The sequence below is a fragment of the Cricetulus griseus genome, chromosome 2 (assembly GCF_003668045.3).
Source record: "Cricetulus griseus strain 17A/GY chromosome 2, alternate assembly CriGri-PICRH-1.0, whole genome shotgun sequence".
Taxonomy (NCBI): Eukaryota; Metazoa; Chordata; class Mammalia; order Rodentia; family Cricetidae; genus Cricetulus; species Cricetulus griseus.
In genome coordinates, this window is record NC_048595.1 from 385,995,376 (window position 1) to 386,012,859 (window position 17,484).

The window sequence follows — 17,484 nt, forward strand, 5'->3', positions numbered from 1 at the left end:
TAGGAGGGAATATCTACAAGCTTGCACGAGCCATTTGTCATATTTAAGTAAAATTCCTATTCTTTTTGTAATTTTTTTTGTTTGTTTTGATTTTTCAAGACGGAGTTACTCTGTATAGCCCTGGCCTTCCTGGAACTAGCTGTGTAGACCAGACTGGCCTCGAACTCACAGAGATCGTCCTACCTATGCCTCCCTGGTTCTGGGATCAAAGTCGTGTGCCACCACTGCCCAGTTTTTTTTTTTTCTAAGTTTTTTAAAACTAGTGCCTATTTGTTAGTAAGTAATTATAAAATATGTATAAAGAAAAAAAAAGCCCTTAGTCCTACCTAGATGGGGAATTGGTATCTTTTGGATAGAAGTGGTGGCTCACATCTTTAATCTCAGCACTCCAGAGGCAGAGGCAGGAGGATCTCTGTGAGTTTGAGGCTACACAGTGAGTTCCAGTACAGCTAGGGCTATGTAAAAAGACCCTGACTCAAAAAGAAAAGAAGAGTTGATATCTTTTAGCTACACCTGCTGTCTGTTTAGACAAATTGATTATTTCAAGCTGTGAAAATGTCTCAAAGTGCTGTCTCTTTTTTGTTCCCCTAGGATTTGACTTTTTGCACTGCCCTAGCATGCTAGGTCTTATTTGATCTAGTAGAACATCACTGTGACCTTCTTTGCTGCTGACATGGCCCTTTCCCCCTGCTCTCTCTGATCTCCCTGCCCTCATTGGTCATGTATGATCCTCTATACTAAACACTTGTGCAGGGTTACAGCCATCCCAGGAGGTGGGGCCCTGGCTGCCCCACTTCACAGACAAGGATATCAAGGCTGAGAGGTTAGCCAGAAAGGAATAATCCCAGAACTAACTTTACCCTTAGGCCCCTCCCACACCCAGCCTGTGGGTCCCTGAACACTTCTCACACTATTCTCCTGTCCAAAGGCCTACTTGTCCTGTATATCCTTCTGGGTCTGTATGACTGACAGCTCTTTCGTGGCTCTGAAGGCTGTTCCTTCTTGTCTGACTGAGAAGGAGCATCCACATCCCACAGCCAGTGGAGAACTGTTTCTGGGGCATTGGTTGTCTTCTATGTTGTGTGGACCTGCTGCTAAAGAAGAAACAGTAAAAGCATGGAATCACACATAGTGGGCTAAGGGTTATCTTGTCTATAATCATTTTCATTAAATGAAAAATACATTTGCACATACTAGCATTTCTTAATAGTAAGATACTTGCATGATGTCTCACAGCTGATACTATTTCATAGCTGCAGACATGATATTTCTTACTGTAGAACAGTTTTGGTCTGTGCTTACTGACTTGAAGGCACAGAAAGTGGGGAGAAGAAGAAAGGCAGTTTCCCAAGGAGAAACATGAGCATGACTGGGACTCAGCCTCACTGACAGTCAACAGGGAGAGGCCTGGCAGATGAAGATGAAGGCCTACAGAGAGAATCCAGGAGCAAAAGAAAGATTATCTAAGTCTGGTGTGCTGGTACACACCTGTAATCAGTGCTTGGGAGGTAAAGGCAGGAGGATAAGGCCATCCTCATCTACATAGTGAATTTGAGGCCAGTCCAGGCTACATGAAATCCTTTTTCTTTTTTTAATTACAGTTATTTACAGAATGGAAGTAGAGTCAGAAAATTTAGACTATTTCGAGTGCAGGATATATAGAGCTCATAAAAGATATGTGTAGAACTTTGAAGTTCCAATAGTCAGAAATTGCAGTTGTTAGAGAGTATTGTCTTCATTCTGTTCTGAGGTCTGTTCACTAATTTGCTCTTATCACATGGGTCTGCTTCCTTTTTTTAAATGTGTTTATTTTTAACACATTGTGTATATGTGTGTATATGTATGAGAGAGTGCCATATTTGTGGGTGCCTAGAGACTAGAGGTGTTGGATCACCTGGAGCTGTAGTTACAGGTGTCTCTGCCACCGGGCATGGGCACTGGGATTTGAACTCAGGTCCTCTGGAAGATCAATACATACTCTTAACCACTGAGCTCTCTCTCCAGTCCTGACATGTGTCTGCTTCTTAATAGTTAGAGAAGTCTAATTTCACCTCCAGTGCTTGGACTGTGTGCCCTTTTAGATATCCAAACACAGCCTGTGAGCTTCTGACTTGTGATGTGCCACAGATCAGCGACAGACTAGGCGAGGACGAGAGTCTGCTGAACCTTCTATATGACTTCCTGGACCAGGAGCCACCACTCAACCCTCTGCTTGCCAGTTTTTTCAGCAAGACCATTGGCAATCTTATTGCAAGGAAAACTGAACAGGTAATGATACATGATGCCAAATGTATTGGACAGTCACTGATGACACTGTGAAACTGTTACCAGGCTCTTGGGACAGCATTTTGTTTGCTTAACAGAGCATACACGAACAGTATGGTGGCTGATATGTGAACTGTAGTTTAAGTAAAGTGGCTTTCCAAAGATGTTCTCTTAGTCAGCTCTGGAATAAGAAGTACTTCTTGTCCTCTATGGGTGCTTTGCTAGTCCCCAACCAGGCGTAAACATGGGGTTCTATAATATGCCCTCACTGTGGAGGGACCTGGAACATCTACATTTTGGGGTCTTTGTGAGTGGCATGTCTATGGCCAGAATAGTGATTGCTTCAAAGCCAAAAAAAGGATAATGTTCAGAATTGGGCTTTTGTGGGAAAATAAACTAGCTGTAAAATAAAATCAGCTGTAACACTGTCCTTCTCCTACCTTATATTTAACTTTATGTTTACAATATGGATATGAAGCTGAGCAGTGGTGGCACACGCCTTTAATCCCAGCACTCAGGGGCCAAGGCAGGCAGATCTCTGAGTTCGAGGCCAGTCTGGTCTACAGAGTGAGTTCCAGGGCAGGTGGGGCTACACAGAGAACCCCTGTCTCAAAAAACAAAATGAATTAATAAATAAGTAAAGTGTGGATGTGAATAGGGGGAGTGTAATGGCAGCTTGTGCCTCCTGATATGTTCAGCATCTATCTCATCACTTCATTTACCCATTCCCATTGGATAATTTAAACACACATCTCAGATGTTAAATAATTTCTTTTGTAAATAGTCCAGTATGTCTAAATTATAAAGACTTCTTTCTTTTTAATATTGCTAAGTATTATTATACTCCTAAAATATTAGCTGTAATAGTTTAATCCCATCGAATATCCATTTAGCAAACAAATATATATTTTGTCTGTGTCTAGAGCCCTAGGACTCCAGAGGACTGTCTTATCTCATATTTGTTTTAAAAGAGCAGAAATGAAGAGTGGCAATGTCATATGTATATGTATATGTATGTATATTTATATATGTATATGTATGTGTGCCTTCGTATCCTCTTCCCATGTGGTGGTGGCAGTACTATAGGGAAGGAATCTAAGCAGGTACCCTAGGAGAAGAAAGGTTCTGTGTGGGGTATTCACTGTGAGTTTCAAAGAGACCTCTGTGTCTAGACCTTATAGTCCAAAGACTGGATTTGTGAATCTCATGATTTACTGTAGCCTAATCATATTCTTTTGCCACTTTCAGACTTTCTTTACAATTTTACTATCCTCATATATTTCCCTTTTCTCCCTTTATCTAGTGCCTACTGCATTAGAGTAATATGGAATGAATTTGTTAAAATGTTTTTATTGTGGGCTGGAGAGATGGCTCAGAGGTTAAGAACACTGGCTGCTCTTCTAGAGGTCCTGAGTTCAATTCCCAGCAACCATATGGTGGCTCACAACCATCTATAATAAGATCTGCTGCCCTCTTCTGGCAAGCAGAACACTGTATACATAATAAAAAAATCTCAAAAAAACAAAAACAAACAAAAAAACATTAAAAAATTTTTTATTGTGCTGACAAATATAACACATTTATGTGAAATTCAAGTTAAGATTGAAATATTTAGTTTCTGTACACCTTGCAATAACTACTTTTTCAGTAGGTAACATATGGTTGTTAATTTTTTTAAGATTTTATTTATTAATTATGTATACAACATTCTGCTTCCATGTATATCTGCACACCAGAAGAGGGCACCAAATCTTTTAACGGATGGTTGTGAGCCACCACGTGGTTGCTGGGAATTGAACTCAGGACCTCTGGAAGAGCAGTCAGTGCTCTTAACCTCTGAGCCATCTCTCCAGCCCTAGTTAATTTTTACATAATAGTGTCATACTGAATAACTACAATTGCTTTTTTCACATATACATAAGTCATGTGCTTCTTTTCCTATAGAAATACCAGCTTCATTTTGACAGTCCCTTGTATTGCTCTACCAAAATTTGTTGTTAGTCACTTGTTCCTAGGGTTGACTATGGCAGGCAGGGTGAGCTTTCCTGAAAATATAGAATGACCAGAGACAGGATTGTTAGGGAAAGGACTGACAATTCTTTCAAATCTCTGTAAATTATATAAACTAGTTTTTAAGCCCTCATGTCTCCATAGTTGGGCTTCCACATTATCTATTTCCACCAATGTTTTGTCTGAAGCATCTTCTTTTTTCCTTCCTTCCTCCTTCTTTCCTTCTTTCCTTCCTTCCTTCCTTCCTTCCTTAGGGTTTCTGTGTGTTACCCTAACTGTTCTGGAACTCGTTCTGTGTACCATGCTGGCCTTGAACTCACAGAGTAAGTGCAGGGATTAAAGTGTGTACCACCACCACCACCTGGCTGAACCTCCTTATTTTCAACCTCATCAGATTATTTTGAAAAAATAGATATCAGATGAGATATACAGATAAACAGATAAAATATGAGATGTCTTATATAGGTATAACCACAATATCATTATCACACATAAAACATGGACAATAATGCCTTAATATTGTTAAATGTTCTTGCAGAGTACAGGTTGCCTTTGATATCTCAAAATGATATATGTCTCAGTTTGTTGTCTAATGCTGGAACAAAACACCATGACCAAAAGCAACTGGAAAACCAGGCTGGTCTTGAACTCACAGAGATCCGCCTGCCGCTGCCTCCCAAGTGCTGGGATTAAAGGTGTGCGCCACCACCACCCAGCACTTTTTTGAAGATTTATTACGTATGCAATATTCTGCCTGCATGTATGCCTGCAAGCCAGAAGAGGGCACCAGATTTTATTGCAGATAGTTGTGAGTCACCATGTGGTTGCTGGGAATTGAACTCAGGACATTTGGAAGAGCAGCCAGTGTTCTTAACCTCTGAGCCATCTCTCCAGCTTGTTTTTTTTTAATATAATATTTTTATTGATTATCTGGGAATTTCACATCATGAACCCTGATCACACTAACTTCCCAGTCCTCCCAAGTTCACCCCCCTACCCTTGTGCCTCCCCGCTCCAAATAAAAAAGAAGGAAAAAAATGTCCAATTTGTGTTGCCCATATACTTAGTGGGATGTGATCAGACTCCAGGTGGCCAGCCCCTTAAAGAAAACTAAGTCCTTCCCCACCCTCATCCCTGCCAGAAACCATTAGTTGTGGAGTTAACTCTTCAGCATCTAAATATATGGAATGCTTCACGAATTTTCCTGTCATGCTTGCACAGGGGTCATGCCATTCTCTGTATTGGTCCAATTTTAGTGTATGTGCTGTGAAAGTGAGCACCCCTTTTGAGTCTTTAAAACTCTCAAAGTTCCCTCTGAAACTTCACAAGGCAGAAGTTTATTTATTATCTGCACTGCTCTCTACATTCTCTTCTAAGTTCCCACAAAACAGCTCATCAAGCTTTGAACACTCCATGGTTTCTCTAGCTCAAAGGAAAGTCCTTCCACAGACCTTCCAAAAACAGTCAGGTCTGTCAGCAATGTCTCACAACCTTGATACCAATTTCTATCTTAGGGTTTCTGTTACTGTGATAAAACACCAAAAGTAGCTTGGGAAGAAAAGGGTTTGTTTCAGCTTACAGTTCTGCATCACAGTCATCACAAAGGAAATCAGGGCAGGAACTAAACGCAGAAGCTGAGGCCATGGAGGAGCACATCTTACTGGTGTGCACCCTCGGGATTACTCAGTTTGTTTTTATTATACACCCTATGATCACCTACCCAGAATGCACTGGGCCCTTCCACATTAGTCATCAATTAAGAAAATGTCTTATAGGTTTGCCTACAGGCTGATGTATGGAAACATTTTCTCTGCTGAGGTTCCTGATCTCAAATGACTCAAACAAACAAAAACTAGCCCCCAGTGCAGTATCTGTTTTTGGCTACAAGAAGAATTGGCTGAGCCTATTCTGTTATATTGTTTCTTTTTTCTTATTCATTGTCAGGGGTTACACAGTTATACTGTTGCTTTTTACTTATTCATTGTCAATTGTGTACATTTTGTTGTTAGATATGGTCTCTCTGTATCCCGGGCTGCCCTGGAACTTGCTGTATAAACTAGGCTGACCTCAAACTTAAATTCCTTTTTGTTTTATGAAGTTAAGAGACTGAACTCAGGGCAAGAGCTGAAGCACTAAACTAATTCGCCAGCCTTGTGCTTTGTGGACTTCAGGACTCAGCCTCTTCCTGAGTGTAGTTTCATCCAAATTAAAATAGTCGTCCAAGTTGTGTGTATCAAAGATTTGTTTTGGCTTTATTGCTATTTAATATTGCATGGTGTGGGTGAACCACAGTTTAACCATTCATGTGTTGGAGGACATCTACTCTACTTTCCATTTTTATTGGTGAGAAATAAAACTGCTACTCTGATAATTTATATCCTTTTGTTTTATTTATGTACAATATGTCATTTGTGATTAATGGTGATCTAACTTTTTTATGTGTAATGAATGTTTTGCTTGCATGCATGTATATGTACCACATGTATGCTTGGTGCCCAAGGAGGTCAAAAGATGGTATTGGATCCCCAGGACTGGAGTTATAGATGGTTGTGAGCTGCCATATTGGTGCTGGGAACTGAACTTGGGTCCTCTGCAAGAGCAAGTGCTCTTAACCCTTGAGCCATCTCTCCAGCCCCAAATTAATGACAGTTTTATTTTATGATTTATAATTTGTATATCCTTTCTTTCTTTTTCATGTCTTACTGAATTGGCTGGAGCCTTTAGTACAGTATTGAAAAGAGGCGCTAAGGGCTGGAGAGATGGCTCAGAGGTTAAGAGCACTGACTGCTCTTCCAGAGGTCCTGAGTTCAATTCCCAGCAACCACATGGTGGCTCACAACCATCCGTTATGAGATCTGGTGCCCTCTTCTGGTGTGCAGATATACATGGAAGCAGAATGTTGTATACATAATAAATAAATAAAATCTTAAAAAAAGAAAAGAGGCGCTAATTGTGAATTTCCTTGTGTTATTTATTACCTTAGAAGAAAAAATCATAATTAAGGTGTTTATTGAAAGGCTTTTAGTGTTTTACTTTAAATTTTTATTTACTGCTTATTTATTCATTGAGAATTTCATACATATATAAAGTGTATCCACAAGTTCTGCTGTATCTCAGGTCGACCTCAGACCCCCTATGTATCTGAAGATAACCTTTAACTCCTGCCTTCATTTGCTGAATGCTGGGATTATAGGCTTGTGCCACTGTATCCAGTTTGTGTTGCTGGGAATCAAACTCAGGGCTTCATGCATGTTAGGCAAACACTGTACCAACTGATCTATATATGCAGCTCTAAAGCTTCTTGAAAATTCAAGCCTAGGGCTGGAGAGATGGCTCAGAGGTCAAGGCTGTTCTTCGAGAGGTCCTGAGTTCAATTCCCAGCAACCACATAGTGGCTCACAACCATCCATAATGAGATCTGGTGCCGCCTTCTGGCATGCATGCATATATAATTTACATAATAAATAAATCTTTAAAAAAATAAATCAAGCCCAGGCCAGAGAGATGGCTTAGTGGGTGAAGGTGCTTACTGGCAAGCCAGACAACCTAAATTCAATCCCTGGGACCTATATGACTGCCACATGTGCTGTGGTATACTCATGTCCTGCTATATACAATAAATAAATGTAATAAATAAAAAAATCAGCCCTAAGTACCTGGTAGTTATATATCAATAGTAGAGTATTGCTTATCATGTACAAGGTCATGGGTTTAATCATTAGCATAGAAACAAACAAATAAAAAGCAATCTAAGGGAGTTTTCTTGAGTCCCAGCTTTTTGGAAGTTTATGTAGTAGCAATGACTGTTGAAATTAATAAAATGCTCTTCATATAATGTTAAACCAACATTGCATTTGTGTTGTTGCATATCTTTCTTTCCTTTTCTTTTTTGTTTTGTTTTGTTTTTGAGATTGAGTTTCTATATATACACCTGGCTATCCTGGTACTTACTCTGTAGACCAGGCTAGCCTCAAAGTTGGAACTCAGGATTCAGAAATCTGCCTGCCTCTGCCTTCTAAGCACTGGGATTAAAGGTGTGTACCACCATGCCTGGCTTTATTTTTCTTTTCTATTGTTCAGTCTTGTGCTGTGGTCTTTAATGAGATGTTTTTAAATTGCCTATTCTTTTCTTTGTTGGGTTTTTATGTGGGGGGGTTGTTTGTTTTTTGAGACAGGTGTAGCTCTGGCTGTTCTGTAACACAAAAAGACCTCAAACTCACAGAGATCCACCTGCTTCTGCCTGCCAAGTGCTGGGATTAAAGGTGTGCACCATCACACCCATTGAGTTGTATTTCTTTTTCTTTTTAAGATTTATTTATTATGTATACAGTGTTATGCTTGCATGTATGGCTGCCGACCAGAAGAGGGCACCAGATCTCATTACAGATGGTTGTGAGCCACCATGTGGGTGCTGGGAATTGAACTCAGGACCTCTGGAAGTTCAGCCAGTTCTCCTATACAATGAGCCATCTCTCTAACCGAGTTGTATTTCTTTTGATGTTCGTGTGGATTAATATTTTCTTTTTGTCAGTTTAGATAATCTTTAAAAATATTTTTTATTTAATTAACATTTTTTTAAATGTATTTTACACACCTACCACAGTTTCCTGAGATGGCTTAAGGGTTAAGAGCACTGGTTGTTCTTCCAGAGGATTCAGGTTCTAATTCCACATGGTGGCTCAAAACTGTAACTCTAGTCCTAGGAAATCCAGCACCCTCTTCTGGTCTCCACAGGCACTACACAAACATGGTGCACAGACATTCATGCAGGCAAAACACTCATACACATAAAAATAAAGATAAAAAATACTTTAAAATTTGTTGTTTTTGTATTTGTGTGTATGATGCTGGGGGAGGGGTAAACAGTGTGCTATGGTACACATTTGGAGTTCAGAAAACAACTCTGGAGTCACTCTTCTTCTTTTCTTCTTCTGTTTTTCAAGACAGGGTTTCTCTGTAGGTTTTGGAGGCTGTCCTGGAACTCTCTTTGAAGACCAGGCTGGCCTGGAACTCACAGAGATCCGCCTGCCTCTGCCTCCTGAGTGCTGGGACTAAAGGCGTGCGTGCGCCACCACCGCCCAGCTACTTTTCTTCTACCTTTATATGGGTTCTAGAGATCAAACTTAGGTTGTCAGGCTTGGTGACAAGTGGCTTTATCTACTGAGCCCTGGAGTCTTTCCCCCCTTTTAACAGTGTTCCTTATTTATTTATTTTAAGAAAGAATATCCCATGCAGCCAAGGCTGGGTTTGAGTTTTCAATATAGCTGAGAATGATTTGAACTTCTTATCTTCCTGCCTCTGCCTTTCATGGGCTGGGATTACTGGCATGTATCCTGGTTAATTTGATTTGATTTGTTTGTTGCTCCCCCCTCCCATTTTTTTTTTCCCCTACCGAGTCTGTCTTTTGTAGCCCTGGCTGTCCTGGAACTGACTATGTAGACCAGGGTAGCCTTGAACTCACATGATCCACCAGTCTCTGCCTTCCAAGTGCTAGTATGGAAGGCATGGGCCACCTTACTGGTTAATTGGAGTTTTTGAAAATTCTTTATTTTTTTAAGATACATACAAGCTATTTATATTAACTTCTCATTATAGTCTTACGAATTTATTTATTTATTTATTGTGTATATGTGTGATGTAAGGCAGTGCATACCACAACATGAAGAGGTGGGAGGACAAGGTCTTTTCAGACAGGGCCCCTCTATGTAGCTCTGAAACAATGACTCTCATCTCCCAGTTGGTTGTTTCTATGTCTTCTGTTTCTGTCGGGCACACTTGAGCTGGCACATGTTCCGTGGTGACTGTGCATGGTAACTTGCACTATTCTCCAGGCGTGCTGTCCAGTTAGTGGCACTGCCACTCTGCACTCGTGTCACCGTCCTCTAGGACTCTGCCTGTCTTGGGAGGGAATTTTTTCATACAGCCTCTACCTTGCCTTCCTGTCATTTCTTCTCACTATAGTTGAAAGCTAATTATTTTTCTTGTGAGAGCTCTTAAAGGTGTTTCTTCATGTCAGAAACCCGTTTACTTACTAGGTGTGTTTAATCTCAGGTGATCATGTTTTTGAAGAAGAAGGAGAAGTTCATCGGCCTGATGCTGAAGCACGTAGGCACCTCAGCTCTCATGGACCTGCTGCTGCGCCTGGTCAGCTGTGTGGAACCAGTTGGTCTCCGGCAAGAGGTCCTGCATGTGAGTGCCAAGGAGTGTGTATGGGTGTGTGGGAATACCACCTCATTCTCCATGGGAGGGTTTGCTAGGTCAGGCCGCCCGGGTCAGGAAGCACCAGCTCTTTACTCAGTCCCTCAGCACCACCTGTTTCTATCTATACTTTTGCCCTCCTCCAGCCCATTCAGAAGCAAAGAGCGGAGGTCCCTTCTCCCCCTAACACATGGCGCCTTGACCTCTCCTGCCCTTTCCCTTACCCAGGTACCCACACAGACCTTAGAGTCCACGATCAGCAAAGTGTGGGCTCCAAACCCAAGTGCTACTGTGAGAAGCTAGAAGTTGACTGGTTCAGGCAGGAGTGTATCTCTCAATATAGAGTGTGGGTATTGCTGCTCTGCTGGGAAAGACAATGTAGTAGTCCCTGGGAAGAGCAGAATGTCCAAACTAGAGGGTAAGCTTCTGCCTGCTATGGGTGAGGCTTTGTTTGTTCCCCATTTTGAAGTCAAAGTAAGCAATTGGAACTTTGTCCATTTTCTCATTCTGAGAATCAAGTGTCATTTAGCTGGCCATTCTCATTGAGCATGCATGGTGCTACAAGTCAGCAATCCCAGCAATTGGGAGGCAGAGGTAGAATTGTGAGTTCCAGGCGACTAAGGGCTACATAGTGTTTCATAATATATAGGTTACCTACTCTGTCTCAAAAAATAAATAAAAGAGTAATAGTTTTTCTTTTTTTCTTATTATATTTTATGTTGTTAAATTTTGTTATCTCTTAGAAGCCTGTCATTTTCATTTTTCTTTTCATTTATATTCTTCTCTCATACATTATATCCTGACTGCAGTTTCTTCTCCCTCCACTCTTCCCAATTCCCCCCACTTGCCCTCTCTCCAGATCAACTCCTCTGTTTCCCTTAAAAAAAAAAAAAAAAAAAAGCTGGCCTCCCAGGTATATCCACCGAACATGGCCTAACAAGATACAATAAGACTAGGTACAAACCCTAGATCACAGCTGGACGTGGCAGCCCAGTAGGAGGAAAAGGGTCCCAAGTGCAGGCTAAAGAGTCAGAGATACCTCCACTTTCCACAAGAACACTAAGCTACACAACTGTAATGTATATACAGAGGACTTAGCTTAGACCCATACAGGGTCCATGTTTTTTTGTCACTTTGGTTACAATCCTTCCTCCTGCTCTTCTGCAGGGTTCCTCTGGCTCCACCTAATGTTTGGCTGTGGGTCTTGGTAGATCCAGATTTGGGGGTGGGAGGCAATAAGGGAGGAACTGGGAGGAATAGAGGAGAAACTGTACTCAGTATACATTGTATAAGAAAATAACCTATTTTCAATAAATAAAAGAATAAAGTGGTAGTTATTCTCACTCAGGTTCATAACTCATTTCCTTATGGCATTATATATAGTGAATGCAGTGTACACATTGGCTATTGTTAAATATTTGTGGGGAGCTGATTTAGTTACTTTTCTATTGCTCATTTAAAACACTGTATTAGAGTTCTCTAGAATAGCAGAACTTATAGAATGAATCTCTGTGTGTGTGTGTGTGTGTGTGTGTGATTTATTAGAATGACTTAACAGGCTATAGTCCAGCTAATCCAACAATGGATGACTATGAATGGAAAGCCCAAGAATCCAGTAGCTTTTGAGTTCATGAGGCCAGATCTCAGCTGGTCTTCAGTATATGCTGGAATCCTGAAGAAGTAGGCTCAAATGCCAGTGAAGGAATGGACTTGGTAGTGAGTTGAGAACAAGCAGGCAAAGAGAGAGAGCTTCCTTCTTCTGTGTCCTTTTTATGTATGCTGCCAGCAGTAGGTGTGGCCCAGGTTAGAGGTAGGTCTTCCCACCTCAGAAAGTCTGGACTAAAGATGTGTCTTCCCACCTCAGATACAGACTAGAAGTGGATCTTCCCATTTCAAACTAAGCAAAATGTCTTCACAGGTGTGTTCCATTTTGGGGTTTTAGTTAATTCCAGATGTAGTCAAGTTGACAACCAAGAATGACCATCATGGGCTGGAGAGATGGCTCAGTGGTTAAGAGCACTGACTGTTCTTCCAGGGGTCCTGAGTTCAGTTCCCAGCAACCACATGGTGGCTCACAACCACCTTGAATGAGATCTGGTGCCCTCTGCTGGCATGCAGGCAGAAGACATAATAAATAAAGTCTTAAAAAAAAGAATAACCATCACAGACACCATGACCAAGGCAATTCCTTCCTTCCTTTCTTTTTCTTTTTCTTTTCTTTTTTCTTTTTTTTTTTTTTTTTGGTTTTTCAAGACAGGGTTTCTCTGTGGCTTTGGAGGCTGTCCTGGAACTGGCTCTTGTAGACCAGGTTGGTCTCAAACTCACAGAGATCTGCCTGCCTCTGCCTCCCAAGTGCTGGGACTAAAGGCGTGTGTCACCAACGCCCGGCTTGTTTTTGTTTTTCAAAGGTTTGTCTATGTGTAGTCCTGGGTGGCCTAGAACTTGCTCTATAGACCAGCATCCACCTGTCTCTGCCTCCTGAGTGCTAGGGGTATGCTCTGCCACACCTAGCCTAACCAAGACAATTTAAAAGAAAGCATTTAATTTGACTTATGGTTCTAGAGGGTTAGAGTCCATGATGGTGGGACAAAGACATGGCGTCAGAAACAGTTCAGAGCTCACATTTTGAACCATCAGTAGAAGGCAATGAGAAAGCATTGGGACTGGCAAGAGTCCTTTGAAACCTCAAGCCCATTCCCAGTAACACACCTCTTCCAACAAGGCCACACCTCCTAATCCTTTCCAAACAGTTCTACCAACTGGAGACCCAAGTGTTCAAACATAAGCTCCTATGGAGGCCATTGTCTTTGACACCATCACAGAAGACTACATAGCCTTTTATCTTCATTCACAAGTAAATCCCTGTGGGGCATTTCACCTGTGCATGAAGAGTCTGAAGTGCAAAGTACAAAGTGCACTTGTGGAACCAGTCTGCCAGCTCTGCTATGGCCTGACATCATTTCTCTGGGTCTCCAGTGCCCTGGACCTTGGAAAGTGTGAGCTTTGGCCCTTACAGTGTTCCTGCCACCACAACCCAGTCCTTCTGTCCTTCCAGATCCTAGGAAGGCCCTGATGCCACAGGGAGCTGAGATTTGTCTTGTTCTCACATCTGGCTGGCCTCTGGACTCCATTCTGCTCATTGTGCACTTTAGGTTCAGAAATGACGTGTCCTGAAAGTGGAGAGAGTATGTACTGTTAAGACCGATGGACAGTGGTCCACCCATTTAAACTCTTTGGGCCATTTCCCGGGATTATTGCATCACTTTGGTTCTTCCTGGGTCTAGACAGGCATGTCAGAGTCTATCCAGGAGACCTGGGCACATGAGTCTCTGCTATATCAAAGGACTGTCTTCATTTGGTTAGCTATGAGCAGATACTGAACTGGACTTCTCTCTCTCTCTCTCTCTTTAGTGGCTTAATGAGGAGAAAATCATCCAGAGACTTGTGGAATTGATCCATCCCCATCAGGATGAAGATGTGAGTGTGATGCTCACAAAGCCCACCTTCTTACAGAAAAGTCCCACACCTAGGCTGTTGGAACACATGCTGCTGTATGAAGGGGGCAAGCACTTCTTTCCTTTGAAGAGCACATTTAGATACTTTTTTCTCTAATGTCTAGGCAATTTTGTTTTTATTAAAAATAAATATAGACCAGGCATGGTGGTGCACGCCTTTAATCCCAGCTTTTGGAAGGCAGAGTTAATTGGATCTCTGTGAGTTCAAGGCTATGCTGTCTACATAGTGAATTCCAGGACAGCCAGGGCTACATAGTGAGAACTTGCCTCCAAAACAGTTTAAAAAGAAATAAATATATATATTATATAATATATATATATATTCATATATATGTGTGTGTATGAATGTGTGTATGTATATGTCTACACATTTATAATTATATATGCACATATTACTTCATATATGTGTATAATAAAACAGTTGGAACAGGATTGTATTAGTTAACCATGGCTGAATGACAAGTCACACTGTAGCTGAGTTGTCTGTAACAAGTACCTTTTAACTCTTACCAGTATTGGTTTCCCTGGTCAGGGATCTGGTCAGGGTCTCTCACAAGATTACAGTTATTTCAGGACTCAAATGAAAGAAGATCCACTTTCCTAGTCACAAGTAGCTTAGCAGCATTCAGTTCCTCAGAGGCTGCTAATCCAGGTAACCCCTTAGCTCTGTTTGAGGTGGGGTTTTGAGTGGACAGCAGGGCTCACATTAAGATAGCTGGCTTTGAGGAGTGAGCTGGACCTACACCAAACTTTTATAAATTCAGCTCAGAAATGATGGCCTTCCCTATAATCCAGGGGTTCTTAACCTTCCTAATGCTATAACCCTTTAATACAGTTACTCATGTTGTATAACCTCCAACCATAAAATTATTTTACTGCTACTTCAAAACCGTAATTTTGCTATGGTTATAAATTGCAATGTGATTATGATATGCAGAATTTGACCCCCTAAGTGGTCATGACCCACATGTTGAGAACCACTGCTCTAATGCACTCTGCACTTTAGACTTGAACATCCAGGTCTAGCCTCCATTCAAGGACATAGACTTACAAGGGCATGAATACCAGGAGGAGTTAATTAGGGCCCATTTTGAAGCTTTCCTAGAGGCATATAATGTAATCTTAGAAAGAAAAGCCAACTCCCACTCAACATCTTCTACTAAACTCTCACTATACAAGACTTTCTGATGCAAGTGAGGAGTAAGGCCAAGCAGTCAATTCCTAGAAAACACCAGTCAGATACCCTATAATTCACCTCTGACACTTGTTATGTAGTAGCAGATGGCACAGGTCTAAGGGCTTAGTCATCAAGAGTACCCCACCTGCTGCTGCTTTATATCTGTGCTTCTGACTGGCCAGCTAGACATTGAACTCTCTATACACTCTGTCTTAGGTACAAATGATTTGTTGCTTTTACTGGTTTATTATGATACGAAGAGGTGCCTAATGTAATATGTGGAAGAATGGGTGTGGGGCTTCCTGTCTTTTCCAGGTGTACTGCCCTGCAGGAACCTACATGTTTTGCTGTTCAGAAACTCCTCAAACACAGTCTAAGGGTTTTTGTTTTTGTTTTTGTTTTTGGTTGTTGTTGCTGTTGAGACTTAACTGCATAGATTTGGTGAGGAAAAACTAGAAAGGCCTGTCTGTCCAGGTTCTTCTTAGACTCTGTGAAGCATTACCCACTCCAGGTCATGGAGCAGGAGCCTGCTGGGATGAGAGGATATTATAACCTACTATCAGAGTAGACTTATGAGCCAGGAACTATGTCAACTTATTACAGGTGTTTTGAGCCATCTTCATTCTCCCTACAGTAATCACTGTTGAGTCATATCCTAGTGAGAGCTCTCTCTCTCTCTCTCTCTCTCTCTCTCTCTCTCTCTCTCTCTCTCTCTTTCTCTCTCTTTCTTTTGAGAGCTTTGTTATGCATTGTAAATATTTGTACACACAGCCAGGCAGTGTGCTCCTTTAATCCCAGCACTTGGGAGGCAGAGACAGGAGGATCTCAGTGAGGCAGGCGGTCTACAAAGTGAGTTCCAGGACAGCAAGGACTGTTAGACAGAGAAACCCTGTCTCAAAAAAACCAAAAAAGAAAAAAGAAAAAAGAAAAAAATTGTACACACATGCATTGTCTTCAATATTTGACATGTGTCCAAAGTCTTGACTGTTGCCTAACCATTCTGTTTTGGCTCCTGTTTGTCCATTGAGCCTACCAAACAGCTGGGAGAAAAATTGTTGAAGTGTAGAGATTTTCCTATGTTAGTGTCCCAAAAGGTAGAGCCTACCAGTGGTGTGAATGTTGTAGGTTGACTGGCCTGTCCCTGGTCTGAAAGGTAAGCTTAAGGTCACAGAGCCAACCTTGTTGCTTTAATTTTCTTCCTGAAAGCCTTGCAAATGGCCTTTTAAAAAATCTCAGTTTTTCTGCTGTGTGTGTATGATGTGGCACAGATCAAGCTATTTCTCTCTTGATAACTCTCATCTCCACCCACAAGTCCTCTCAGCAAGCACATGTTTAAGTTGGGGTGTGGGGTCAGAATTGATATTTCCCAAGGGATGTTGAGTTCTCTAGTTTTTTTTCTTCAGCAGCTTATCTTGCTTCCTGAGCCCTTGGTGACTGCTTAATATTAAATTTTAAATACAGAATAGCATGGTTACATATTTAATACATGTTAGAATGTGAATCAAAGATATAGAATAGCCACAAAGGCATATAACATACTTGGCTATGTTGGGCACCATTTTTAATTCCTGGGGATGGGTTCAATATATCTTTTAAAAAATCTAGCTGGATCCTTGTCTTGATGATGGACAAAGCAGACACATGCCACTTCTTTATCTTTTTGTTTTGTTTTTTTTTGTTGTTGTTTTTATTTTGTTTTTTTAAGATTTTATTTATTAGGTATACAGTCTTCTGTCTGCATGCCAGCAGAGGGCACCAGATCTCATTTCAAGGTGGTTGTGAGCCACCATGTGGTTGCCGGCAATTGAACTCAGGACCTCTGGAAGAACAGTCAGTGCTCTTAACCTCTGAGCCATCTCTCCAGCTGCTTTTTTTGTTTGTTTGTTTTTTGAGACAGGGTTTCTCTGTAGCTTTGGAGGCTGTCCTGGTACTTGCTCTGTAGACCAGGTTGGCCTCGAACTGACAGAGATCTGCCTGCCTCTGCCTCTAGAGTGCTGGAATTAAAGGCAGTGGTAACTGCCTGGCCACATGCCACTTTTAAATGAACCATTTCAGGAATCTTAATAGAAAACTGGTTCATAAAAATTCCAAACATATTAGCAGGGTTCACTTGGCTAATGGGTGTCTTTTGCTGAGGGGTCCTATTTCCCTTGTCTTTTCAGAGGCAGTCAAATGCTTCTCAGGCACTCTGTGACATCATCAGGCTGGGCAGAGACCAGGGTAGTCAACTGCAGGAGGCTGTGGATCCAGACCCCCTCCTCTTAACACTGGAGTCGTGAGTGACACTGGGCCATGGTATGGTGGGCCCCACTGAATCAT

The 17,484-nt window shown here is 41.5% G+C and overlaps 1 protein-coding gene and 1 non-coding gene across 18 annotated transcripts in view; one reads left to right on the forward strand and one right to left on the reverse strand.

Moving 5' to 3' along the window:
* Positions 1–17,484, forward strand: part of Ppp6r2 (protein phosphatase 6 regulatory subunit 2) — a 94,213-nt gene that overhangs the window by 47,477 nt on the left and 29,252 nt on the right. For 11 of the 17 annotated variants that reach the window (XM_035440817.1, XM_035440818.1, XM_035440819.1 and 8 more), the window contains 4 exons: positions 2,058–2,268; positions 10,327–10,464; positions 13,885–13,950; positions 17,328–17,440. In XM_035440817.1, coding sequence (XP_035296708.1) covers positions 2,058–2,268; positions 10,327–10,464; positions 13,885–13,950; positions 17,328–17,440 — 528 coding nt within the window. The remainder of the gene's footprint in view (positions 1–2,057; positions 2,269–10,326; positions 10,465–13,884; positions 13,951–17,327; positions 17,441–17,484) is intronic. The other 6 variants (XM_027396263.2, XM_027396267.2, XM_027396271.2 and 3 more) reach the window with 3 other exon arrangements.
* Positions 5,452–5,555, reverse strand: LOC113833653. Its single transcript, XR_003481768.1, has one exon. It is a non-coding gene; the product is annotated as a U6 spliceosomal RNA (small nuclear RNA).